This window comes from Geotrypetes seraphini, chromosome 4 (assembly GCF_902459505.1).
Source record: "Geotrypetes seraphini chromosome 4, aGeoSer1.1, whole genome shotgun sequence".
Taxonomy (NCBI): Eukaryota; Metazoa; Chordata; class Amphibia; order Gymnophiona; family Dermophiidae; genus Geotrypetes; species Geotrypetes seraphini.
Window position 1 is genome coordinate 191793073 of NC_047087.1, and position 27705 is coordinate 191820777.

The following is a 27705-nucleotide window of genomic DNA, read 5'->3' on the forward strand; positions in this document are numbered from 1 at the left end:
CCCGAAATCTGAGGTATTGACGGGAGGCCGGATGGATGGGAATATGAGTGTAGGCCTCCTTGAGATCCAGGGAGCATAACCAGTCGTTCTGCTCGAGGAGGGGATAGAGAGAAGCCAGGGTCAACATGCGAAACTTCTCCCTGACCAGAAACCTGTTGAGCACCCTGAGGTCCAAAATAGGACGCAGGTCGCCCGTCTTCTTCGGAACAAGGAAGTACCGGGAGTAAAAACCCTTGTTCTGTTGGTCCACAGGGACCGGCTCGATGGCACGAAGCAAAGCCTGAGCTTCCTGAAGAAGAAGGGTGGTCTGGGTTAAGTTGGAAGGATACTCTCTTGAAGATTGTTCCGGAGGAACTTGATGGACCTGAAGAGAGTATCCCTCTCTTACGATGGAAAGGACCCAGAGGTCGGTAGTAATAGTCTTCCATCGATGGTAAAAGTGATGGGAGACGACCTCCAATGGGAAAAAACGGGGAGGGCAGAATGATGGAAGTTATGCTCCCTATGAGACAGTCAAAAAGGCTGAGGAGCCTTGGGGACAGCAGAAGGCTGAGGCTTTTGTTGGGGCTTCTGCTAGTGCTGTCTCTTCACAGGCTGACGGATGGTGGGTGCCTGCTTCGGTGGGTAGCGCCTCTGATAGATCATAGGCGGGCGAGCAATAAGCAGGCTTGGACTTCTAGCGGAGAATAGATTGAAAAGACTTTTCGTGTTTCGATAGCTTCTCCGTCACCACCTCGATGGACTCGTCGAAAAGGTCTGCTCCTGCACAGGGAACGCTCGCCAGCCTGTCCTGGAGATTCGGATCCATATCAATGGTCCGGAGCCACGCCAGGCTTCTCATAGCCACCAAACAAGCAGCAGCTCTGGCCGAGAGTTCAAAAGCGTCGTAAGACAATTGCATCATCTGCAGGCGGAGTTGGGACAACGACGCCAGGACTTCCGAGTACTCGAAGCGAGCCTGAGAGTCCAGATATGGCAAAAAGTTTTGAAGAATAGAGAGAAAAAACTCAAAGTAGGTCGCAAAATGAAAACTATAATTCAGGATTCGAGAAGCCATCATCGAGTTCTGGTAGATGCGCCTGCCAAATCTGTCCATGGTTTTCGCCTCCCAGCCAGGAGTGGAGGCATAGACCTGGGAGGGATGAGACCGCTTCAAGGAGGACTCAACTAAGAGAGACTGGTGAGAGAGCTGCGCTCCATCGAAGCCCTTATGGTGTACCGTGCGGTACCTGGCATCCAACTTCCCTGGAACAGCGGGGATGGAGTAAGGAGTCTCTAAACATCTCATGAAAGTCTGGTCCAGAAGCTTATGGAGAGGCAGACGGAGAGACTCAGCAGGAGGTTGGACAAGATGCATCATCTCCAAATATTCCTTAGAAAACTTGGAACCCGAATCCAGGGTGATATCCAGATCCACCGCCATCTGCCTCAGGAAGGATGAGAAAGACAACTGGTCAGCCAGGGCCGGGCTTCGAGACGGGCTCGAAGAATTCGAGGTGGCCTGGTCTGCTGAGGCCGAGGACCAGCAGGGAGAGAACAAACCCACGATGTCCTCGAGTTCCGGCACAGGAGGAGGAGGCGAGTAATCCAGTGAAAACTCCCGAAAGGGCTGCTTATGACGAGGCGAGGCATGCCTCGAAGAATGCCTCGATGAATGTCTCGAGCGACGACCCGAACTGTGTCGAGAAGCAGGCCTCGAGCGTCGAAGCGAGCAAAGCCCAGACGAGGCAGCCATCGAGTAGATGGGGCTGGAAGCTGGGGATCGAAGCAGCAGAGGCTGAGACGAAGCCCCCTGAGGCACTCCCCAAGGTTCGAGACTCGGCATCGAGGAGGAAGGTTCCGTTCCAGGCAAGGTGGAGGCGCCATGCATCGAGGGTATCGGTTCCAAAGGTGGCATGGGCAAAGACTCTGCTCCTTGCGAGGCATGCCCCGAAGCCAGACCACACACTCGCCGCGACTCTGCTCCCAGCAGTGAGAGTGTGCGTCGAGGAGGCACCAGAGGCGGCTCGACCTCACGGGAGGCTTCCGCTTGCCCAGGCTGGATTTGGGAGAGAAGCGTCGGCCCAATCTTAGTAAAGAGCTCGACAAATCGCTTCTCCATCATGGCATGGAACGAAGCCGGCAAAGAGGGATCCGCATCGGCAATGGGACCTCCAGCATGGACATCGCTAACTCGGCCGCCCGGGGCTTGGGTTTAGAAGCCTTAGGCACCTTGAGCACCACTGGAGGAATGGGAGGCTGCGTTATCTGACCTGAGGAGACAGCGGAAGGCACCGCAGCAGGCGTCGGAGTCTAAGCCGGCACGAACGAGGCAGGCTTGAGCAGACTCGAGGCCAAAGAGGCTGAAGTGGAAGTCGAAGGCGTGGCGCTCTGCGATGTGGGCAGCTCCGGCAACGCCTCCATGCTGAACAGCGACTCCCACAAAATGCAGCGACGCTTAAAAGCACATGCTTTAAGTGTGGAGCAAGGCTGGCACGATTTCGGAAGATGTTGAGGCCCGAGACACTGAAGACAGTGTCGATGAGGGTCCGTCAACGAAATCGCGCGCTGGCACGATTTCGGAAGATGTTGAGGCCCGAGACACTGAAGACAGCGTCGATGAGGGTCAGTCAACGAAATCGCGCGCTGGCACTTGACACACTTTTTAAAACCAGTGACAGGCCGGGACATAGGCCGAAAAAGCTCCGCCGCAAGATCGAAGCTGCGGGGCTTTGGCCACGCGGCCTGCCCGGTCGAACGATCGAAAGAAATTTAAAAAAAAAACAAAAAACAAGAAAACGCAACTGTGAACCAACGATAATGAGCAAAGAAAACTCAAAACCGCGGACACAGAAGGCACAAGTGAAGCGACTTCGTGCAGAGAGTTGAAGACGGACTTCTCAGCTCCGCGGAAGAGTAAGAACTGAGGAGACGCGCCCGGTGCATCGGGCGGGAAGGCACTTGCGCATGCGCGGTGTGGGCAACTCAAAACTTCTAAAAGTTTCTACAAGCAAGTATGCTTGTGAGATGTCCACATCGGGGCTCCGTTGGATGACGTCACCCACTAGAGAGAATACCTGCCTGCTTGTCCTGGGATAAATATTTATTTATAATATTTCTCATTATAAATGTATCAAATCATTAATTTCTAAAAAAAATTGACAAACTAATAAACAGAAAATAACAGAGACAAATAGATATGAAAAAAAAATTAGGTGAAATTATTACTAAACAATTGCAAAGTACAGTTATGCACAATAGTAAAACAGCAAACAAAGTAAAATTTTTCACACTGAACACATTTCCACCGTGTTTGTGTGGCCTTAGATGTTGCATATTTTCTATTATGTTCTTCGGTTAACTTTTTGTAGCAAGATGTACATCTTCTCCTATTACTGGTACCAACCTCTTCTAAAATATGTTTTTCCTTGTCTGAAGTCGAAGTGACATTATTTTCCTTTGGTATAATTCCTAATAACTTTTGAAATTTTTTCTCTAAATTCTGTGATGCTAATGTTTTTATCAGTAACTTGCTTATATACTATAAAAGCATTCACCACAGCAGATCTTAAACAAATTTGAACTGCAAGTTTTTGATACCATTTCACACTTCTACGAAGACAAGAAGCATAGGCTTTTACCTGATAGGAAAGATCAATAAAACTTTTGCTTTTGTTACAGTACATAATAGCTTCCGGGTCTTACACTTAAAATTTATTTATTTTTTTTTAATTCTTTATTCATTTTTAAATCAAACAACAAGTGCACAAAAATATATCATAAATAATTCCAATATAGCGGTGGAGGGGTACATTTCCTCTTCGTTGGGCGGACTCTACCTTGAAATACTTGGGGGTCTTTATTCCTCAGGACCTATCTCTTGAATGTATCGCTTGAATGTGGAACCGCTGTTCCAGGCCCTTCAGAACAAATTACAGCTATGGGGAGGTCTTCCCTTTTCGCTCTTGGGTCGGGTGCATCTTTACAATATGCTTATTGTCCCTTGTTGGCTATATGTCTTTCGGGTCCTTCCTCTTTATTTGTCTTCTCGAGATGAGAGACGACTGGTACGTTTGGTTCAGATTTCTTTGGTCTGGGAAGCGGCCTCGTCTGCCTTATAAGAGGGCCGTGGCTCCGTGGTACAGGGGTGGATTGGGTTTACTGAACCTTCGTTACTTGACAGTTGGTTGTGGCATGCGTCACATTAATGACCTTTTTGGGGTATTTCGGCATTCACTAACACTTCTTTGGAACTTCTTTGTTTTCGCTCTACTCATTTTAGTACAGTGGTGCCTCACACAACGAACTTAATTGGTTCCAGGAGCAAGTTTGTTATGTGAAACGTTCGTTATGTGAAACGCGTTTTCCCATAGGAATACATGTAAAAAAAAATAATTCGTTCTGCAGCATAAAATATGCTAAGATGACATAAAAAAGATAAATTTTTTGTTATTATTTTTATTTAGATACATCTAAAAACATACATCTCCCTGTCCTTTTACTTCCACTATCTTCCTATCCCATCTCTATTCCCTTTTGTCCCTCTCCCCATGATCAATCATCTCACCATCTCTCTCTGCCCTCACCCTCAGGGTTCAAGATTGCTTCCACTCTTTTTCCTGTTGTTCTCTCTGCCTGTCACCCTATGATTTAGCATCCCTTCTGCCCTTGTCCAATATTTCCCCTTCTCTCCCTCCCTCTCATCCCCTGCTCCAACATGTGCTTTCAGCGGCCTTCTCCCCCCTTAAGCGTCTTTTCTTCTCCACTCCACCTTTCCTCCCTCCCTGCCTCCACCTTTGTGGCGCTTTTGCACCCGACCGACAACAGAACAGGCCCGGTCGGACAAATCTCCCTGTCCTGTAGCCGCGAATCTAAATTACCTTCTTACAGCAGCTGGATTATTGAAGCTGCTGTAAGAGGTAATTTAGATTCGCGGCTACAGGGCAGGGAGGTTTGTCGGCCGGGCCTGTTGTCGGTCGATCGGGGGACCTGACCAGCTGTGCACATTCTTCGGGGCGGACCGCCCCCTCCCCCCCTCTTTCGTTCGCCATTGCCTTCTTCCTACCTGCCCTGCCGCAGCCGCACACAGCCGAACGGAAGTCTTCCTGATGTCAGCGCTGACGTCGGAGGAAGGGAGGGCTTTGCTTAAGCCCTCCCTCCGACGTCAGCGCTGACATCGGGAAGATTTCCGTTCGGCTGTGTGCTGCGACAGGGCAGGTAAGGAGAAGGAGACTACCCTCGCGGCTCGACCAACCCCGCTGCGATCCAACCCCGCAGGAACCCCGGACTTCGTTGTGTGAAACGAAGTCCGTTGTACGAATCAAGACATAAAGTTCGTTGTGCGCAGCGTTCGCTGTGCGAGGCGTTCGCTGTGCGAGGCACCACTGTACTTACTTTCATTCTCTTCCTTCTCTTGGGCCCGAACCTCTCTCTGCAAAAGTGCTCCACCGTCCCTTGAGGAAGGTTTGGCGCTGAGTCTGCAAATTCCATGCTCTTTCTGCTTCTGTCACTCCCTTTCTGCCTATCCGTTTTAATAGCTCCTTCCTGCTGGGATAGATGGGCCGAGTTTTGCTCGGAGGGAAACAAGGGGGATTCACTATATTTTTCACTTGGTTGATGATGATGGCCAAATAAAGCCTTTTGCACAGTTGTAAGAGGAGTTTGGTCTCCCCCCCACTGATTATTTTGCTTATATGCAATTTCATCATTATGTCTCTTTTTTCCCCACCAGTTCTTTGACTGCCTCTTGTTACGAGTTGCTCTCCACAGCTTTCACCATTGGTTCTCAACTTCCAGTCCCACTTAAATTCCATCATCGCCATTTGAAGGATGAGTCCCCCTTGTTTGACAATTCCCATTTACAGGAGGCCTGGGCTCATGACCTTGCTGTAGATTTGCCAGATGATGTGCTCTCACAGGTTGTCCGTAGGTTGCCAGCCTTTCGAAAGTATACCACTTTTGGGAACAACACTATAAGTTAGTTTTCCGCTTGTATATCTCTCCAAAGAGGGCATATTTATCCCGCCTTCGTGAATCTGCAGCTTGTCTTAGATGCCAAGCTCCTGAAGCAGGCTTGGGACACGTTTTGGACTTGCCCAGATATTCAAGCCTTTTGGAATGCTGTTTTTGTCTTTGTGGAGCGCATCTGGAAAATTACCATTCGCTGCTCCCCTTTGTTCTTGTTTGGAACTGTTCCTCACTATTTCCCTCGTGTGCGGGGAGCTGCAGCTTTCCTTAAATGGACTGTCTTGGTGGCCCTGAAATGTATTTTGCTGCGCTGGCTTGAAGATACTGCTCCCGATTACTCTCTTTGGCGATGTCGGATGATTACCCTTTTGATGTGGGAACGGAGAGATGTGTTGGACCTTTCTTCTCTCCCAGGCCGGGTCTTTCAACGCACTTGGGAACCATTCTGGACAACTATGACCCCGCTGGCCCGAAGCCGCTTGCTGAATTGTTGAATCTTTGTATTTTGTTTTCCTTTGTTCCACCAGATTTGCCTGATCTTTGTATAATTTTCTTTGGATGAGATGTTCTTGGAAGGAGGATCCTGGGGGGGTTATTTATTTTGGGGTGGGTTGTGTTGGGATAGGGGGGGCTTCTTTTCTGTAGGGACAGGTTTTGTTATCTAAAATGCTGAGCTTGCTTATATTTGTCCTGTTACTTGTTTGATGGTTTTGTTGAGCTCAATAAAATATATTTGAATATAATTCCAATATAGCACTATAAAATCTAACACATAAAATCTAATAGACCATTAAAGATAGAACCCTACCCACCCACCCTTCATCAATTATTCTATATGGGAGGAGTGTGTGGCGCAGTGGTTGAAGCTACAGCCTCAGCACCCTGGGGTTGTGGGTTCAAACCCCGCGCTGCTCCTTGTGATCCTGGGCAAGTCACTTAATCCTCCATAGCCCCAGGTACGTTAGATAGATTGTGAGCCCACCGGGACAGATAGGGAAAATGCTTGAGTACCTGATTGTAAAACCGCTTAGATAACCTTGATAGGCGGTATATAAAATCCTAATAAATACATTTTTAAAAAAAACATATTATATAACAGTTATAAAACATTTTCCTCCCCAAATCCTCCCACCCCCCTGAGTGTGCAAATAATAAAACTAAAAAAGGAAGAAATGATGTCTATTCATTACAATATTTTTCCAATGGCCCCCAAATCTTTGCAAAGTTATTATAATTCCCTTTTTGCAATGCTATTGCTCTTTCCATCTTAAAAATATGACATAACGAATTCCACCAGAATGTGTAACTAAGATTATTGTAATTTTTCCAGTTATTGGTAATATGTTGAATGGCAGTCCCTGTCGTAATTAATAGAAGTTTGTTGTTGTGTGATGAAATTTGACTCTTTTTCCTCATAGCCATTCCAAATAAAACAGTATCATATGAAAGCGCAACATGGTTTTCTAATAAAGAATTTACTTGAGTCCAAACTGAATTCCAAAATAACTTAATACAGGGACAATAATAAAGTAGATGATCCAATGTCCCTGGTTCCAAATTACAATGCCAGCATCTATTAGATTTAGAGCTATCTAACTTTTGTAAACGAACAGGGGTCCAAAACGCTCTATGCAACAAAAAGAACCAAGTTTGCCACTTAACATTTCTTGCTGTAAGAGATTTAATTTTGTTTGCGTGTTTTGTTGCTAACATAAGCACTTCACGTTTATTGAACCATTTTACTACCACCACCCCTGTGTCACTTTCTTTACCAATTATTTCACCATTTTTCAATTTCTTCTGGGTAACATCCTGTGGCATTCTCTTACGATATTTTTTCAAAGTGCCTACAAGGTGTGTTTGTCTATTCAAAAGTTTTTGTGCGCTAATTCAATACTGGTATAATAATCATCTACATATATTGTGTGTCCATGGTCAAGTAGATTCTCATAAAGTCCCATAACAATTGAAGTTGGAACACTATTAGTGGTATTGGTCTTTTCTGTGCAGCAGTATATCTTGAAATCATATGTATATCCATCTTCAATACACAATTTGAATAGTTTTATGCCAAATTTGTGTCATTTGTTCTTGATGTACCCGACGAAAGGCAAGACAACCTCGGAAAGGAACTAAAGGTTCATCTACACAAATATTACTCGAAGGCATCATTATATTCTGGAAATTTTTTGTTATATGATTTAAGAGAGGTGTAATTTTATAAAGTCTTTCAGAAGTATTTCCACCCTTGTTGTCTGTGAAGTACCAGTTACTGAGAAGATCAAACTGATTCTTCGATGTTTGATTTGTATAAAATAGAGGATGTTATTCGACCAATAACACTCTAATTTTGGAATCTGCACTAAACCGAACCAAATTTGCAGACCCAAAAATATCTTCATTTCATTGGGATTTGTGTTTTTTCACTTTCTTGTTCTTGCTTTTGGTAAAATTGTCTTACTGAGTTTTTGAAGAGCGTATCTATTAGTTTCTTGTACCATTAAGTCCAGCAGTCCATCAACAAACATAAAAAAAGAAGTCTACAGGCTGTTCATCGTATATTTCTTCAATAACATTTTGTTTTATTCCAAAATTATTATCCAAACTGAAAATGTTTTAGACTTTCACCTGTAATTTCATTCCATTGTAGGTCGGTTGAATTCACATTTCCAAGTATTTCATCTGAGGAAGAATCACTAGTCAAATGCAGATTTCTTATAACATCATCAATTGTTCTACAGAATGAGCAACAGTAAACTGAGATGTACTAGGAGCGAAAACTTCTGTATTATCTGTTGTAGATACTTTTATTCTCTTTCTAGCAATGAGAGAATCAGAATCTGAAGACACAGAACTAAGATCACTTCTGCAATATTCGTATGATTCATCATCAGATAGAACTTCATTTATCAAGGCTTCTAAACGATGCTGATCTTTTTTGTAGTCGCCCATATTAGGGCAATTTATAACAATATTTCTCACTATAACAAATTTATTCCAGCGGACAAAACACTGAACACATAACTGTTCGTACGCATCATAGATATGCAAGTTTGAACTTGTGTTTAAGTTTCAAGTTTTATTTTGATTTGATGAATCGCTTAACTTAATTTTTACTAAGCGAGTTACAGCATAAAAAGAGAACATTTATTTATACATAATGTTTAAAAAAAAAAAATTTATTTTTAAAACAATAATTAGGACCGTCAGAAGTGCAAATCACGTGTGCACTGCTTGGCCCAGTCAGTAAAAAAAATTATTTTTGGGCCGTGCAGTACATACGTGATTAGCACTTAACAAATCTATTTAGCTGCATAAATTAGGTTTTTAAAAAAAAAAAAAAAAATCATACAATATGATTATTTTATATTACTTTCAACAAATTGCTAAACAAAAAGAAGTCGGCCCAGGGATCACAATTTTTTTCAACAACATTATGATGGTCAACGTGTTAAGGGAAAAAGAACTGTAAAAGAACTAAGTAAATAAAAACAAAACCACACACAAAAAAGAAAAAGAAAAAATAAATTAGTTACAAAGATGTTAACCCTAAGCCTAAAAACTTTTGGATGATGCTGAAGTTCCCTAAATATTTTCCCCACCTTAGCTCTTACCTGACAATTGCTGTATAACATAGTAGGGATAATAACAGGCAGTACACATATGTATCTTACCTAATGGCATCTTTGCTGGAAGCTTTAATTATTTCTGATGCAGATGGGACACCAACACGTTTAAAAGTAATACCCTGTAATAAAGAAAATAAAATCTTAATACAATATTAGGGGCTGTAGGAAGGTCTAGTTCCCTTCCTCTTGTTCTGTGGAGCAGAAAAACCTCTAAGGTAACTGTAACTTGCTATTGAGTACAAACACTGCCATTAACAACCTTCTGAAGAAGCTATAAGGTAAAGGGTTTGAAAATAAAGTATTCATAAACTCAGTTACTACATGAGATTTTTTATTACAAAATCCCCCCAATAACAAAACAAGAGCAAACATGATGCACTGTAACTCTTCAGTACATGACAATTGTGAACAAGCAAAATGCAATACAAAAACACCCACTCTCCCACCAGCCAAATAAGATACTAATCAAAGTAAGGAAGGAATGCACACACACACACACAAAAAGGGGAAAATCACACACTATGCTACAGGAGCACTTCCCCAAAGCAAAAGAAATTATTTATGGAGGCTTTGCTCAAGTGCTGTCATGCCTTGCAGTATAGCTACCCAAACCTTATAGTACCGTATTTTCACGCATATAACAAGCGCGTTATACGCGTTTTTACCTACCGCGCATACCCCTTGCGCGTTATACGCGTGAGCGCGGTATACAAAAATTTTTTTACATAGTTCCCACCCCGCCCGACACCCGATTCACCCCCCCAGCAGGACCGCTCGCACCCCCACCCCGAACGACCGCTCGCACGCGCTCCCACCCGCACCCGCATCCACGATCGGAGCAAGAGGGAGCCCAAGCCCTCTTGCCCGGCCGACTCCCCAACTCCCCGACAATATCGGGCCAGGAGGGAGCCCAAACCCTCCTGGCCACGGCGACCCCCTACCCCCACCCCGCACTACATTACGGGCAGGAGGGATCCCAGGCCCTTCTGCCCTCGACGCAAACCCCCCTCCCTCCAACGACCGCCTCCCCCCAAGAACCTCCGACCGCCCCCCCAGCCGACCCGCGACCCCCCTGGCCGACCCCCACGACACCCCCACCCCCCTTCCCCGTACCTTTGGTAGTTGGCCGGACACACGGGAGCCAAACCCGCCTGTCCGGCAGGCAGCCAACGACGGAATGAGGCCGGATTGGCCCATCCGTCCCAAAGCTCCGCCTACTGGTGGGGCCTAAGGCGCGTGGGCCAATCAGAATAGGCCCTGGAGCCTTAGGTCCCACCTGGGGGCACGGCCTGAGGCACATGGGCCCAACCCGACCATGTGCCTTAGGCCGCGCCCCCAGGTGGGACCTAAGGCTCCAGGGCCTATTCTGATTGGCCCACGCGCCTTAGGCCCCACCAGTAGGCGGAGCTTTGGGACGGATGGGCCAATCCGGCCTCATTCCGTGTTGGCTGCCTGCCGGACAGGCGGTTTGGCTCCCGTCTGTCCGGCCAACTACCAAAGGTACGGGGAAGGGGGGTGGGGGTGTCGTGGGGGGGGCGGTCGTTGGAGGGAGGGGGGTTTGCGTCGAGGGCAGGAGGGCCTGGGATCCCTCCTGCCCGTAATGTAGTGCGGGGTGGGGGTAGGGGGTCGCCGTGGCCAGGAGGGTTTGGGCTCCCTTCTGGCCCGATATTGTCGGGGAGTCGGCGATCCTTCGGGGTGGGGGTGCGAGTGGTCCTGCCGGGGGGGGGGGGATGTATCGGCCGTCGGGGGGGGGCAGCAGGCTTTCAGGATGGGGACAGACCTTCAAGGGGGACAGGCAGACCTTCAAGGGGGGACAGGACTTCAAGGGGGACAGGCAGACCGAAGGGAGTGAAAAAGCTATAAAATAAACCCACTAGCGTGTCAATGTGTTGAGAGGAAGAGGTGGTCTGGGAAATTCTGCTGAGAAAACTCCGGGTCCAGCGTACGGAGAGGCGGGGCAGTGCACGGAAAGTCAGGGAGGGTGAACGGATAGTTGGGACAGCGCACGGAGAGTCGGGGAGGGCGAAAGGAGAGTCGGGGTGGCCAGAGGAGAGTCGGGGCGGGCGAAAGGACAGTCGGGCTGCATGCGCGGTATACCCGTGAGCGCGGTATACAAAAGATTTTGTACATAAAATCGTGGTTTCTGCGCGCTATACCCGTGTGCGCGTTTTACACGGGTGCGCGTTATCTGCGTGAAAATACGGTAGTAGGACAACTATCAATTTAGACATCTGCTGAGAGAGTCCACTCATAGCAAACGCAAAGATAGATCGAGCAGCTCTGGCTTCTTCCAGTAAGATGCCAGAAGGCAGCGATCTACTGCTACAACCTGATGTACCCATTTCTTTTGATGGGCAATGAGAGAAGAGAGCTCCATATTCAACAAACAACATGCACCGTTTCTTGCAAGGAATATCCCTACTTATGCCATCTCCAAAAGTAATCACATGTTCTGACACCTGCAAATGACCCTTCTCTCGAGTATACCACATTCTGGAATACATTCCCAGACAGGCTTTGATTAACGCAAAGCTCTCTACTTCACAGAGCGGGTGAATTCTTGGCTCTACTCCCAAGACTTTAATAGAAAAGTAATTAACTGACTAATCACACCCTGAAGGACCAACACCGGCTGCACATATTGTAGCAGGACTTGCTTAATCAAGGTCATTTTCATACATCTTTTCTCATTTTTTTCCTTTAGTTACCCTTAATTTCTATCTTATCTGTCCATATGTTCCAGCTCCACTTACACTCTATGTTGTCTATTAAGATGTGTATTGTGTTAACATGGTGAGAGTATACAACGCTATAAAGCAGGGGTGTCCAACCTTTTGGCTTCACTGGGCCGCATTGGCTGAAAAAAATGTTTCTGGGGCCGCTGCAGCAAGACACAGGAGGGAGCCGGCAAGATGGTAAACACCCGGGGACAGCAGAGGAAAACACTGCATCACCCTCGACCGGGGCTGCACAAAATACTTCACGGGGCCGTAGGTTGGACACCCCTGCTATAAAGTGTACTGTTTGAATATTTTTACTGCTGTAACCCCCTCATTCTATAAAAAGGGCACCTAAATTTAAGCACTATTTGAATGCTTAAATCTAATGAATGCTAGCACTTATGTGGGTGAATGTACACTTAAATGCTCTGCTAGCACTTAACGCATTAGCAGCATTCTACAATGTACACATGCCTTAATGTTTAAATGCAAGGGGGCATTTCACTGGGGAGCTACACGGTCAGGGCTAACAAGTATGCATAAAACTTACAGAATACTTTAAGTGCCAACACTTCGATGCACCCATTTACACCAGCAATAGACCTGGGTGTGTCTAAATGTAGGTATGTTGATATCAACTTGCGCTAGATTCTATAAGAACATTTACACGTATAAGTGTCCTTAAAGAACAAGCTAACCCTATGTTAGTTGGGCACCTAAATTGTGGCACCCAGTTATACACCTGTTTACTGTACATGTCCAGCTTATTCTTGCTGTACACTGCCTCAAGTGAATTTCTTCAAAAAGGCAGTAAACACAAATTTAATTAAATCTTAATTATTTGCTAAGATACATTCAGGACTTACACTAAAGATCAATTTCACAACTTGCAATCAAATTAAAAGAGGGCTGCAATGAATATGAACACACTGAAGAGACAAATACTAGAATAGCACCATAAACTCAAATGCTTCTGTTAACTTGTGTACAGGACCTCTGATGTAGTTCTGCCCATCTGGTACTGGTCCAGCAATCACATATTTGGAACCATGTAAGGCTGGCAGTTTCCACAAGACTCACAAGTCATTTAACTACTTATAGTGGTCTTGGCCACCTTTTATGGATGGGACACTTAATTTTTATCATTTCCCAGGCTGCATCTGATAACACCGAATCACCTTCCAAAGTGACATCTTATTTGTATTTTCATTTTATCATTTCCTATCAAAACACTGAGATCTTGAGAAAAAAGAAAACACCCAATCTAGATGACCAGGAAGCATGGGGAGGGGAGTTAAGCTGCAGCAAAATATGGTATTTTACTACAGCTTAATTTACTATGTGGGTCACTAACCTGTGATAGCTCAGTTCTGCAGGTGACTCTTATGGTAAATGAACAACAACTTGCAATCAACCTTGCATGCTGCGTTATTCAGCTCCCCAGGAGTAGGATTACCATATTTGACCCCACCTCATTCTGTCTCTGGATACACCCTGTTCCGCCTCTAGCCCTGCCCTGTTCTGCCCCTGCTCCCGCCCCCTCAAGGCCATCTCTCTTCTTTTGGGCAAGCTCCATTCGTGTCTGGAAGGCCTGGAGCATGTATGTGACATCATCTGCGCATGCTCAGAGGCCCTATAGATGCAGCCAGAGCTTTCCAAAATCCTGACAAATGTCAGGTTTTGGAAAGTCTGTCCAGAAGCCTGGACAATCCTCTAAAAAGAGGGTATGTCTGGGTTTTCCTATATGTCTGGTAACCCTACCCAGGAGTATGGGGTCACTACACTATGGCCTTCTTAAAGGGGTGGAGCTGTATAACAGAACAATGCTCCTCCTCTTCCCATAAACCCCAATTCGCTTTGAACCCTCCCCTCTCCCTATGCTTCTCTCTATCAATTCCTGGTGGTCTAAGGTTCCAGGGTAGAAACAATCCCCAACTGCTCCTGTTTCACCAGTAACAGGTTCAAAATAGCATCTGCATATCCTAGCAGCTGATAGTACTGTTTGGGGCTGCTAGCGTCATTTTTTAAACCCAATGTCAGCAGGGGCAGAAGCAACTGGGGATCACTCCTGCTCCAAACCAGAAGTTGATACAAATCAAGGGGAGGCACGCTGTTCTGTTGTGCAGCTCTGGTTCCTTTAAGATGATGTCTGGGAACAAGGCCCTGGGCCCCACACTCCCAGGCAGGAAAAACATTAGCTGTAAGCTGGCATTATTTTCTTTGCATTAATCTGATCCGCATAATAAGATGATTTGGGTGCATTTGCATGCTTTGCATCTCATTATTATGTACCCTATTGATAAAATAATGCATGAATTTGCCATTTAATCTGAATTAAGGGGAAATAAATGTTATTCAAGACAGATCAGGATAGATTAGAATGGGCTTCGACAACAACTCCAATATTTGGAATATAAAATAAAAAGGGTGCCAGGCGAACTTCTATAGTCTATGTCCTAGAAATGGCAAAGAAACACAGGATCAAGTATTTTATACCACACTCACTGTTGGTTTAATCATAACTTGATAATGAGTATGACTGTTGGGCAAACCAGATGGATTATTCAGGTCTTTATCTGCCACCATCTACTAAGTTATTATTGTTTATCGAGAGCTTCTATACCACTACTATTGACTGGGGAGTCAATTCAGAGCGGTCTACATGAGCCTCTGCAAAGGCACTACAATAAATGAGCTGAAAAGGTGTTAGCTTCTGTAGAGATTTTATCATACAGAGTTATAAAGTGCTTTTGTAAGGTGTTACAATACATGGGCTCTATACTGAAATTATTTTGTACCTACCCTCATTAAGTGGGCTTATTTGCCTTCATATGAGAGGAAAATCTGGAGTCTAGAAAAGATAAGACTGAATCTTGGAATAATCGAGGAGTCAGGACTGCTGGGATAATGAAAGCAGAAAGCCTGGTAAAAACTGGTTTTACCTATGGGCTTCCTGTTTTGTAGGATCTAGGGCAGAGATCCCCAACCCTGTCCTGGAGGACCACCAGGCCAGTCGGGTTTTTGGGATAGCCCTAATAAATATGCATGAGAGAGATTTGCATATAATGGAGGTGACAGGCATGCAAATCTGCACCATGTATATTCATTAGGGCTATCCTAAAAACCCTAGGGCACCTGCCTTTTTTTGCTCATAGGAAAAAGCAGCTCTGTCAAGATTAAAGGGGCTGGTAGTTCCCAGGATCTTTGTACTTGGAAAAATCCCTATGACCCAGATGGAGTGCATTAAAGGGAGTAAGATCTCAGGATGGGAAAGGAGAGAGGGAAACCATCAGGGCTGAGAACCTCTCAAAACGTTCAGGGATAGGGCTGTCTTACTTCAGACTACAAGCAAGTTTTTATGATGAATCTGAAAGAGTATAAAGGTGGCATTTACCAGTAGCAGGAATAGAGATGTGCTCCTGTGATTTGTAGTATATGGGCGGAATCTTGTCTCGGTAAAACCAAGTTAATGTAGTAATATCTAAAGGCTAAATGCTTTTTAGTAAATATCACATTAATACCGTCTCTACTAATGAACATTAAAAGCAGATAGTGATTAAGACAGCAAAAAAAAAAAAAAAAAACAAACTGAAGTGATTTACCGCTCTCTGTTCCACAGATCTTAGTTGATCTATTTCTTTGCGCTGATAAAAACAAATGCAAATTCCGGTGCGTCCTGCTCGACCAGTCCGTCCAGAGCGATGGATATAAGACTCCACATCCTGGAAAAAGTGAGAGATTTTTTTTCCTCAACAAGATCCATTAAGTCACAATGATCTTATTCTGAGATGCCCCTTCTTACTGCATTATAACTGCTTCCAATCCCTTTCTAGAAGGATCATCACAAGTCATCTATTCCACAGGATCTACTAAAGGCATAATCTCGCAAATAAATCTCTATCAGGTCATTTCTACCTATGGGTTCTAACAAAGCAGACACATTCATTGCCAAAAAAGATCCATTACAAAATGACAGGCCAGTATGGCCTCTTTCTGGTAGGCCACCACCCTGCTTACCACCTCTGTGACCCAGGCTTCCTGCTAACACACCGTCACACATTACTGTCTACCAGTGCCTGGCCATTTCACCATACCAGTCACTCTTTCACGGAGACCTGCATACAGTATGCCTAGAAGCACTATAGAAATGATAAGCAGTGCTACATGTAGGCTGTGCATAAACATTAGGGACACCAAGTTGACAAACAGCCAATAAACCCATTGTCTATTATATAGCATAGGATGGTCTATTTAAATATTTTTGGTTTAGGGACAAGATATAGTTTATCCCTCTAATAAAAGCTGTTTAGACTTGAAAAGCAACATCCTGCAGCAGTACCTTTGGTGGTGAGCCCTGTATGACCAGATCAACCTCCGGGATATCCAGACCACGTGCAGCCACATTAGTCGCAACCAGAACTTCAAAGGAGCCATTTCTAAAACCTTTTAATGTAATTTCTCTTTGTTTCTGTGGAATGTCACCATGTAGGGACTGGGCATCCTGCAACAAAAATCAAGGTATTAATATTATAACACATTTATTCTTCAAAAGATATTTGGGGTAAAAAAATATTATTTCATAATCAAAGTTATAAGTATATATATCTAAAAATCAACAACAATTTTAAATGTTTTAAAAAGAATGAATGTAATGTAATGTAATTTATTTCTTATATACCGCTACATCCGTTAGGTTCTAAGCGGTTTGAAGAAAATATACATTAAGATTATAAATGAGAAGTAAGAAGGTACTTAAAAAATTCCCTTACTGTCCCGAAGGCTCACAATCTAACTAAAGTACCTGGAAATTAATAAAGAAGAGAAAATAAAGATGGTTGAAAAAAGAAAAATTCTATGTGAACTTATAGGATGGAAATTAAACTGACAGTGAAGAACTGTATGAAAAATACATATGGAATGCAGTTAGAGAGGGTAGGTTACAATCTATTTATGGTATTTGTTTAATTGGAAGGTGTTAAGGTGGGTAATTTGGGGGAAGGTTATCTGAAGGTAGGTGAATCTTCTGGAGGTAAAAGAGGAGGGGTTAAGATATTTGGATGAATTTTTTGAAAAGCAGGGTTTTGATTTCTTTTCTGAATGTTTTGAAGTTGTCTGATATTGTCATAAGATTGGAGATGGAATGGTTGATTTTTGCTGCTTGTGTTGCCAGAAGGTTGTCAAACATTTTCTTGCGTTGTGTGCCTTTGAGTGGGGGGAAGGCGAAAGGGTTTGAGGTTCTTCTGTGTCTTGAGGTGGAGATTTGGTTTAAGCGGTTGTTTAGATAGGAGGGGGAAGAGCCGTGTAATGCTTTGAATATCAGGCAGTGGAATTTGAATTGGATTCGTGCTTGTATGGGTAGCCAGTGAGAGTCTAAGAAGGCAGTTATGTGATCATATTTTTTGAGTGAGTAGATCAATCTGAGGGCGGTGTTTTGTATGGTCTGGAGTTGTTTTATCATAGTGGCTGGACAAGGAAGATATAGGGAGTTGCAATAATCCAGCAGACCTAAGACTAGGGATTGGACGATTAGTCTAAATTGTGCTTGGTCAAAGAATTTTCTGATTTTACGGAGATGTCTCATGGTTAGAAAAGCTTTCTGGGTTGTTTTGTTGATCTGGGGCTGCATTGTGCAACATCTGTCTATCGTAACTCCTAGGAGTTTTAGTTCGGGTTGTATTGGGTATTTGGTATTTTTGATTTTCAGTTCAGTGATGGTAGGAGTTTGGGCTTTTTCGAGCAAAAGGAATTTTGTTTTTTCAGAATTTAGTTTTAGTTTGTGATCCATCATCCGTTTTTCTACTGAGTCTAAGGTTGTTTCTAGCTTTGTTGTGGTGGTGGTCTCTGATGGGTCGAAGGGGAGGATTATGGTGATGTCATCAGCATAGCTGAAAGATGTGACATCTAGGGTATCTAAAGTGGCTCCTAGGGAGGAGATAAAGAGGTTGAAGAGCGTAGGTGAGAGAGGTGATCCTTGTGGAACTCCGCAGGGATTTGTCCATGGTTCTGATTTGATATCATTGTATTTTACCCTGTAGGTTCTAGATTTGAGGAACCCCTGAAACCATTTGTAGACCTTGCCTGAGATTCCTATGGCGTCGAGAATTTGTAGTAATAAGGTGTGGTCAACAAGGTCAAATGCTGCGGAGAGATCTAATTGTATTAATATCATTTTTTTCCTTTACTGATGTGTTGTCGGGCTGTATCTAGTAATGTGACAAGTAGTGTTTCTGTACTATGGTTAGTTCGGAATCCTGATTGTGAGGGGTGGAGTAGGTTATGTTTTTCCAGATATTCGGTGAGGTATTGTGCCACTAGGCCTTCTATTATTTTAACGTACAATGGTATTGAAGCGATAGGTCTGTAGATGGAGGGGCTATCTATTGGGCCTTTGTGATCCTTTATGATTGGAGTGTTTAAGATCTCTCCTAGGTCCTGTGGGAATTGGCCTTCTGTCAATGTGGTTTGAACCATAGCATGAAGTTGGTTTTGAATGTGGTGGAGGCGTTTGATAATATGTAGGTGGGGCAATTATTTAGGTCACTGGAAGCATGGCTGTATTTATTGTAGAGTCGGTTCATATCCGACCAGACTAGAATTGGGAAATCGGACCAGCTTCTGTCTGCTATGATGGCTTCGCTAGTTGATGGGTTTGTTGTTATCTTTTCTAGATGGGTGTGTGTGTTGATGAATGTAGATCTGATATTGGTGATCTTGTTTTTGAAATGGTCTGCTAGGTGGATGGCTGTTGGTGGGTGGATACCTTGGGTGGAGAGGTAAGGTTTGGTATCTGTGAATGAACAGTTTAGTGTCATCTGCAAATTTAATCACCTCACTCGTCGTTCCAATTTCCAGATCATTTATAAGTAAGTTAAACACCACCAGTCCCAGTACAGACCCCTGTGGCACTCCACTGTTTACTCTCCTCCATTGAGAAAAATGACCATTTAACCCTACTCTCTGTTTTCTATCTGATAACCAATTTTTAATCCACAACTGAACTTTGCCACCTATCCCATGACACTTTAATTTTCTCAGGAGCCGCTCGTGAGGAACTTTGTCAAAATATTTCTGAAAATCTAGATACACTAAATCAACTGGCTCACCTTTATCCACATGTTTCTTCACACCTTCAAAGAAGTCAAGCAAATTGGTGAGGCAAGATCTCCCTCAGCTGAACCCATGCTGACTCCATCTCATTAAATCATGTTTGTCTATGTGTTCCACAATTTTATTTTTTTATAATCGTTTCTACCATTTTGCCCGGCACTGAAGTGAGGCTTACCTGTCTGTAATTTCCCAGATCTCCCCTGGAGCCCTTTTTAAAAATCAGCATAACATTGGCCACCCTCCAATCTTCAGTATTACAGATGATTTTAACAACAGGTTACAGATCACTAACAGCAGGTCAGCAATTTCATTTTTGAATTTTTTTAATACCCTGGGATGTTAACCATATGGTCCTGGCGATTTATCACTTTTTAACTTGTCAATTTGGCTTAGTACATCTTCCAGATTCACTGAGATTTCTTTCAGTTCCTCCGCATCATCATCCTTGAAAACCATTTCCGGTTCAGGTAGATCTCTTACATCTTCTTCCGTAAAGACCGAAGCAAAGAATTCATTCAGTCTTTTCGCTATGGCCTTATCCTCCCTGAGTGCCCCTTTCACTCCTTGATCATCCAACGGTCCCACAGATTCCCTTACAGGTCTCCTGCTTCTGATATACCTAAAAAATTGCTAAGAGTTTTTGCCTCTTTTGCAAGTCTCTCTTCATATTCTCTTTTAGCTGTCTTTATCAATGATTTGAATTTAACTTGCCAATGCTTGTGCTTCTTCCTATTTTTATTCGGATCTTTTTCCATTCTTTAAAGGATGTTTTTGGCTCTAATAGCCTCTTTCACTTCACCTTTTAACCATGCCGGCACTCATTTCCTCTTCTTTCCACCTTGCTAATATGTGGAATACATCTGGTCTGGGCTTTCAGGATGGTATATTTAAATAACATCCACGCGGGGGGCACTAGAGGGCGCGATAGGAAATGGCAGCGTAGTTGGCTAGCTCCGACGATACACACTAAGAATCTATTAATAATCGCTGATATTCCTCATAGATTTTCTACCCTTATAGCCCTTCTTCTTCGCCTCAATCGATGGCTTCATCTAAGGTAGGCAAAAGGCATAAGCCTGAGCCCACCTCGCCACAAAAAGCAACTGAAGACAAATCGGAGCCAGAATCCAACCAGGCCCTGTTGACTGAATTGCGTGCCATAAAAGAAATCGTTAACGAAACGAAAGAAGACACGTCGGAAATTAAACAAGACCTGTTGGAGTTGAAGCAGGATATGGCACAGCTAACCACCAGGCTGGATAGCGTAGAAGCCACACAATTGTCGGCTCAAAGCTCCATAAAAACCATGCAGGGCCAACTGAAAAAAGTGCCACAACTAGAAAAAGACCTGGAGGACCTCCAGCTTCGCTCGCGGCGGAACAATTTACGTGTTCTAGGAATTCCGGAGGGCAAAGAAGGAGCTGACATCCTCTCTTTTATGGAGAAACTAATCCCGGATATTCTTGACATAAACTTCTCGAGGGAATTTGAATTAGAGCGAGCCCACAGAGTCCCTTCGTTTAGACCGGCGAATGCTAGATATCCCAGGGCTATCATTGTCAGGTTCCTGCGTTACACACAGTTATCTGAAGTTATGCAACGGGCCAAGATAAAATCGCCACTCAAGCTGGACACCCACACCATTCTCTTCGTTCCAGACCTTACAAAAAATGCAGCTCTAAGAAGAAAGCAACTCCTCACCTACCGTCCGAGACTAAAGGAGCTTAAGGCTCAATATGGCATGCTCTTTCCAGCCACGATGCGGGTCACGATCAACAACCAAACTAAAAACTTCACCGACTCTCAACTACTATCAGATTTTCTAGAAGAAATTCAACCGACCAGCATCGATAGAGTTTAACATTTCTCACCATCCTGGGAGGTTCATCGGAACTTTTTGATTTCATCGCTCAACAATTCATGCGGCATGGCGTCCATATTTCTACATCCACGTGGAAGCTGGTTCATCTCCACCATGTCTGGGCAATGGCGGACAGATCTCTGTTAGACTTTCTATGCGTACAACCTCATGCTAACCAAAATAGAAGTGTTTGAAATGGACACTCTTCGTCACAAATTTGACATCCTGAGTTCTTCACCATTTATTATTAACTACCAGGTTTATTAGCTTGTCTTTGCAAGTGCTTTCATGAATTATTATATGCATTTCTTTTTATTATTAATTAATTGGTATTCTTATGTTGATCTTAAAGAGGCATTCAGTTTGGTATCTTTAGCCTTCAAGCGTTATCTTATCAATTAATTTTAAATGCGATGAATGTGTTTCTATATCATTTCTAAGGCTGCTTTAACTAATTTTTCCCTTTATGAATTATTAATGAATTTTGGTTGGTCACACTATCCCATGTGCACTGCTCACTTTTTCCCCCTTACATATTAATTGGATTTATCTCTCTGTTGTTCTATCATTAATGCATAATTCTCCTCCCTATTTATGGTTTAAGCACAGTAATTATGGTTTAGGACGATCGCTAACACAACATAAGTCACCTATAAAATGCTTCTCTTCTTTCTCATGCTGTAGCGCCTCCTATATATTATTAATTTGTTTATCCCCTTATCACTCATCTGCTCTCTGCTCACTGCTTTTAATTGTAAATTTAATTTTAATTAATATGCTGCTATGACGGTTTTAATCCTGATATGAAATTTGCTATCTATGAATTGTGTCCCGCGCCCCTTTTCTAATTTTATTGATACTCCGTATTCAGGTTATGATGTGTTGCCTACTCGGCTTTTATTATTATGAATTACTACATATTTGTCACCCCGCTGTGTTGGCTACAACACTTATATCAACTCGTTTTCCTCTCCTATACCAGTTTTTTCTTCTTTACCGATTAATTTAATGAACTCTTACTCAATTAACTTACTGTTTTGATTACTTTAACTTCAACCATGAATTTTACTCACTATTGATTAAGCGATGTGCTTTTTCTTGATAAGGGATGCATCTTACACCCAAAATGAATTGTCCTTCATATCCCATTTCCTACATTCCTACTATTTTTATGGACTGTTGTTTTAACTCCCAAACACATTTCTTCTAGACCCATTAATGCACACACTCCATATTGCTGTCACTATATCATCGCCTTTTCATCAACTTTATACTTATGAATTACCTCTTTCCCTCCAAACATGAAGTGTTGTCTCCTGTATCTATGATAAATTAGCTATTTTTCCCTCTCAGTAGATTTTTGTTTAGAGCGTATTTTAACGTATATTCCATTAGTTATCTTGCTGCTCTATATATTATATACACACAATGAACTTAGTTGCTTTTAGAATTTGTGTTCTGATCTTCTAGGCAATATACTTATACTAATATCAATTATGTATTACTTAATTATTATAATCAACTGCTCTCTATCGTATTAACTCCATTGACTCATCAAGCTACTGCCATTATATTAGTTTTAATTATCAACCCTCTAACCTACTATTATATAATTTATGTGTTTACATATGATCTCTTACATATATCCCTATTAGGAGTGGGCATTATTTTAATTGCATATCTTTAATTATTTTACTATGTTCCTGACATTACAGGTATAATATAAGTATAATTATTAATTATTATGAATTAGACATTCTATTATATATATCAACTCTTTTTTTTTTTTTTCTTTTCTTTTCTTCTTCTGTTTATTAACTTCATCAGCCTTACTGATTTCTTACCATATTACTTAGATATATTACTTTCTTTGATATTATAATTAATTATTATTCATCATAAGTATTTCTTAGTATAAATATGAGGATCTGACATGCACTGTCTGCTTAAAGTTGGTAGCACTATATTTTGGTTACTTTGCCTGTCATTATTACTTTTCACAATAGGTTGGACACTTATGCATAACAATTGGCTAAGCTACACATATTGTACAATTGAATAGTCTATCTACAATCTAGGAGGTGTCTGTGCTAATGTCAAGACGTGTTTACCTTGTTTTTATTATTGGTGTACTGCTCTCAGGCCTCCTAGATGACGTCATGCTAGATTTGAACATGATAGCTGCATACCAGACACCTTGCGTGCTGCAAAATTGTATTACTGTGGTTCCTCCCATATGATCTAGTTCACTGTTTGTTAACAATTTGTTTTCATCATTATACACTACGATAGTGCCTCAGAGTTAGCACTCAACATGTAAGCACTAGTTATTGATATCATTGCTTATCATCTTCGTTGATGTTTACACATTGTTGTTTATATAACTTCCCTATAAATCTTAGGGTCAACCATTCAACATTAGTTACTTAATTATTATCTACTGGGCACATATGTCCATCTTTATGAGGATATCATACATAGATGTCGGAGTGCTGAGTACTCTGCCCTTATGTTCTCTCTCCCCATGGTGTTTTACTGCACAAAGTCCTTTTCAGGACTGGGCAGTATTTCTGTGCGTTTGTATATTACATTAATGTTCACTCATTTTGATCATTACAACATACCACATTATATTTATGTTGATTATTTCACCAGAAATGTCTCTCTTCTTACTAATCTTTTTCATGTTTATTCATGGTAAAAATACTCTCATTGAATGTCAAGGGGTTCAATAATCCTATCAAAAGGAAAAAGATTTTGGATTATGTATCTAAAAAATCACCAGATATTGTATGTTTTCAGGAAACACATCTAACTATGCTCGAATCAGCTAAACTAAAGACCAGCTGGTCACTACCTGTTGTTGCCTCACCTGCAGCCCAAAAAAAGAATGGTACTGCCATACTGATTAGGAATTGTGATTATATCAGGCTTTTGTCACATACTACTGATACAGAAGGACGCTGGATAGCGGTTAAACTTCTCATTCATCAGAAAGAGATTACATTGCTAAACATTTATGCTCCTAATCTGGATAAACCAGAATTTTTTGATAATCTATTGGCCTCAATACTTGAGGATAAAGCTCACTTGCATATACTAACTGGCGATTTCAACTTGACCTTGGATCCAGCGATCGACAGGAAGTCATTGGTCAATCATAAACCAACCAAATCTTGGCAAAGTCTTCACAATCTGATTACACATTTGAAACTTGTTGATGTATGGCGTATCATGAACGGAGAGGATAGACAATACACCTTTTACTCTGCTCCTCACAATTCATATTCGAGACTTGATTACTTTCTAATTAGTAATAATCTACTGAATGCTGTTTCACATTCCAATATCCATGAGATATCAGTCTCGGATCATTCTGCCATTGACTTATCATTCGACAGCCATTTGCTTTCAAAAAAAGGAAAAATTTGGAGATTCAACAATGCCCTCTTGCTAGACGATGAATTCAAGAAAATTATCAGATCAGAGATTGCTGAATATTTTGAATTTAACTCTACAGATGAAGTTGGGTGGCCAATCTTGTGGGATGCTCTCAAGGCTACTCTCAGAGGTACCATAATATCTTACCAGTCCCGACTATCTAAGCTGTTGTCTAAACAAATCTCAACTCATGAACAATCGATTAAAGATTTGGAGAAACGCCATCAATCCAATCCTGCGGACATGATAACTTTAAAGTTACTGCATCAAGAGAGGCTGAGTTATAATTTGATGCTTAGCAAAAGAGCAGGGAATGCCATCTTTATGCAAAAAGCTAACTATCATTGTTCATCCAATAAAGCTGGAAGTGCCTTAGCTCAATATTTAAAGATTCAGGATGAGCGATTATCCATATCAGCCATTAACAAGGAAGATGGTTCCCTTACTACTGATCCTCACACAATCTCTCAAACTTTCAGTCAATTCTATGAAAACCTTTATTCAGCGGAAATAACCCACTCTGATCCGTCCAAAATTTTAACAGATTCGCCACATCCTAAGATTACACCTGATGACAACAACTTTCTTTCGTCTAATATAACTGAATCGGATATTTATTCGGTTCTACAAAATATGGCAAAAAGGAAAGCTCCAGGACCGGATGGCTTCACATCAGAATTTTACGCAGCATTCCATCAAGAGCTAGCACCATATCTAGTTAAACTTTTTGATTATTTTGTAAGTTCTGGGGATGTGAGAGGCACTTTTACTGAGGCAAGTATAATAGTGTTGCCTAAGCCAGGCAAAGATCATCTACTAGTTTCCAATTTCCGTCCACTTGCTTTAATAAATGTCGATGCAAAAATTTACGCAAAAATTTTAGCTACTCGCTTGCAAAAATTGCTTCCTAAATTAATTGGAGAAGATCAAAATGGCTTCATGTTGAATAGACTATCAAGTGACAACTCTCGAATGTTTGCAAATGTTATTCTACATGCCAATTTACAAAAGTCCCCCCTGTTGGCGTTAGCACTCGATGCGGAAAAGGCATTCGATAGGGTGGAGTGGGACTATCTTTTTAAAACTCTACGTTGGTTTGGTTTTGAAGATTCATCCATACAAATGATCAAAGTACTATATACAGCTCCCACAACAAATGTAAGAATCAATGGACTTACATCTACTCAATTCAAACCCACCAGAGGAACGAGACAAGGGTGTCCGCTCTCGCCACTCCTATTCAATCTTGCCTTGGAGCCCTTCTTACATTCCATAAGGATTAACAGAAGTATCACTGGAGTAAAATGTATGGATTCTGAAATAAAGTTCTCAGCATATGCAGATGATGTCCTGTTGTACCTCACACCTGATTCTATTCCTCCATTGCTTTCTCTTATAGATGAATATGCGGCTGTATCAGGTTATAAACTCAATAATAGCAAAACTGAAATCATGCCACTAAACTCACATGTGCATAAACACTCCATCACTCAATATGGCTTTCGTTGGACAGAATCCTCATTGACTTATTTGGGTGTCCTTTTTGGCAAATCCCTGGACCTCACCATTGAAAATTGTTCTTCAAAACTACTGGATACCATCAAGGCTCAAACTCTTAAATGGAATCCTCTGAATCTTTCGTGGTGGGGAAGGTTAGAGTCGATAAAGATGGTGTTGGCTCCCAAAATACTATACACTTTAAGCATGTTACCTATACTCTTCCCGCTGTCAGTCTATAAAAAACTAGAGTCTTTGCTAACTAAATTTCTTTGGAATAATAATACACCCAGAATTGCTCTTCACAAACTGAAACAGTGTAGAACACATGGGGGTGTAAATTTTCCGGATTTATTGGACTATCATCTTGCTTTTCTGTCTCGTCAAGGTGCTTGTTGGTTGATCTCTGACTCATGTTCGACACGAATCGCTCGCTGGCTAACTTTTGAACAAGCTAGATACTATCCTCACAGTCTACAACTCCTTCCTTTCATGCTACCACCCTCATCACCTATTGTTCGTGATCACATATTACTATCCATGATTCAAGTTTTTAAACGACTAGAATTGACAATTCATACTAAATGGATGGACACATTGCATACACCCATTTGGCGCAACATGGCCATTCGTATACAAAACAATGTTGTTGACTGGAGAATATGGCAATCTGCTGGAGTATACCAACTAAATCAGTTGTATGATGGTTCTGTATGGAAAGCCTTTGATCAGTTATGTGCTGCTACTGGTCTGCCGAATACTCAGCAATATCATTGGCTGCAACTCAATCATGCTATCACCGCACAAAATAATCACCAAAGGCTGATGGCAACCTCACCTGATATACTTTTGCTCTGTGCTTCCATGTCTAGTTGTAAAAAAGCAGCATCTAGATGGTATAAATACATGCGATTAAAAAAATTGTTTCGTCCTTCTGAAACAGAACATAAGTGGTGTCTGGATCTTCAAATTGAAATTGATGAAGAAAAGTGGGAATATTTGTGGGCACGAACCCATATCATTTGTAAATCGGCATCCTTTCTCCAAACCTCATTATTTCTTACACACAGAGCTTATTGGACTCCTAGTCGGCTGGCTCGTTTCCATCATGGAGTATCTGACAAATGCTGGTCTTGTGGCGCTGCCCAAGGTAATCTCAGACATATGCTTTTTGAATGCTCACTACTCCTTCCCTTTTGGACTAAAGTGATAGCTGATATTAATAACTTATTTCAGGCGTCCATACCACTGACTTACAGCTCCATTATAGTGGGAAGTGTTGAGTCAACGGAAGGATTTACTAAAGATGAAGATTGCCTCATTCATATACTTCTCCTTATAGCAATCAAGACTATACTCTCGAACTGGAAAAATCTTGAATCTGTGAGCTATGATTCTTGGTGGAACACTGTTTGCTTGGTAGTTAAATATGAAAAAATTGCGGCGGAAAGATTAAGTTCAATGTCTAAATTCAACAGACTCTGGAGTCCACTTCTTCAATATG

The 27705-nt window shown here is 42.3% G+C and overlaps 1 protein-coding gene across 1 annotated transcript in view; it reads right to left on the minus strand.

Moving 5' to 3' along the window:
• Positions 1 to 27705, minus strand: part of DDX21 (DExD-box helicase 21) — a 157272-nt gene that overhangs the window by 46167 nt on the left and 83400 nt on the right. The window contains exons 9-11 of the mRNA XM_033941918.1: positions 16635 to 16796; positions 15898 to 16017; positions 9621 to 9694 (exon numbers count right to left, since the gene is read on the minus strand). Of these exons, the coding sequence (XP_033797809.1) occupies positions 9621 to 9694; positions 15898 to 16017; positions 16635 to 16796 (356 nt within the window). The remainder of the gene's footprint in view (positions 1 to 9620; positions 9695 to 15897; positions 16018 to 16634; positions 16797 to 27705) is intronic.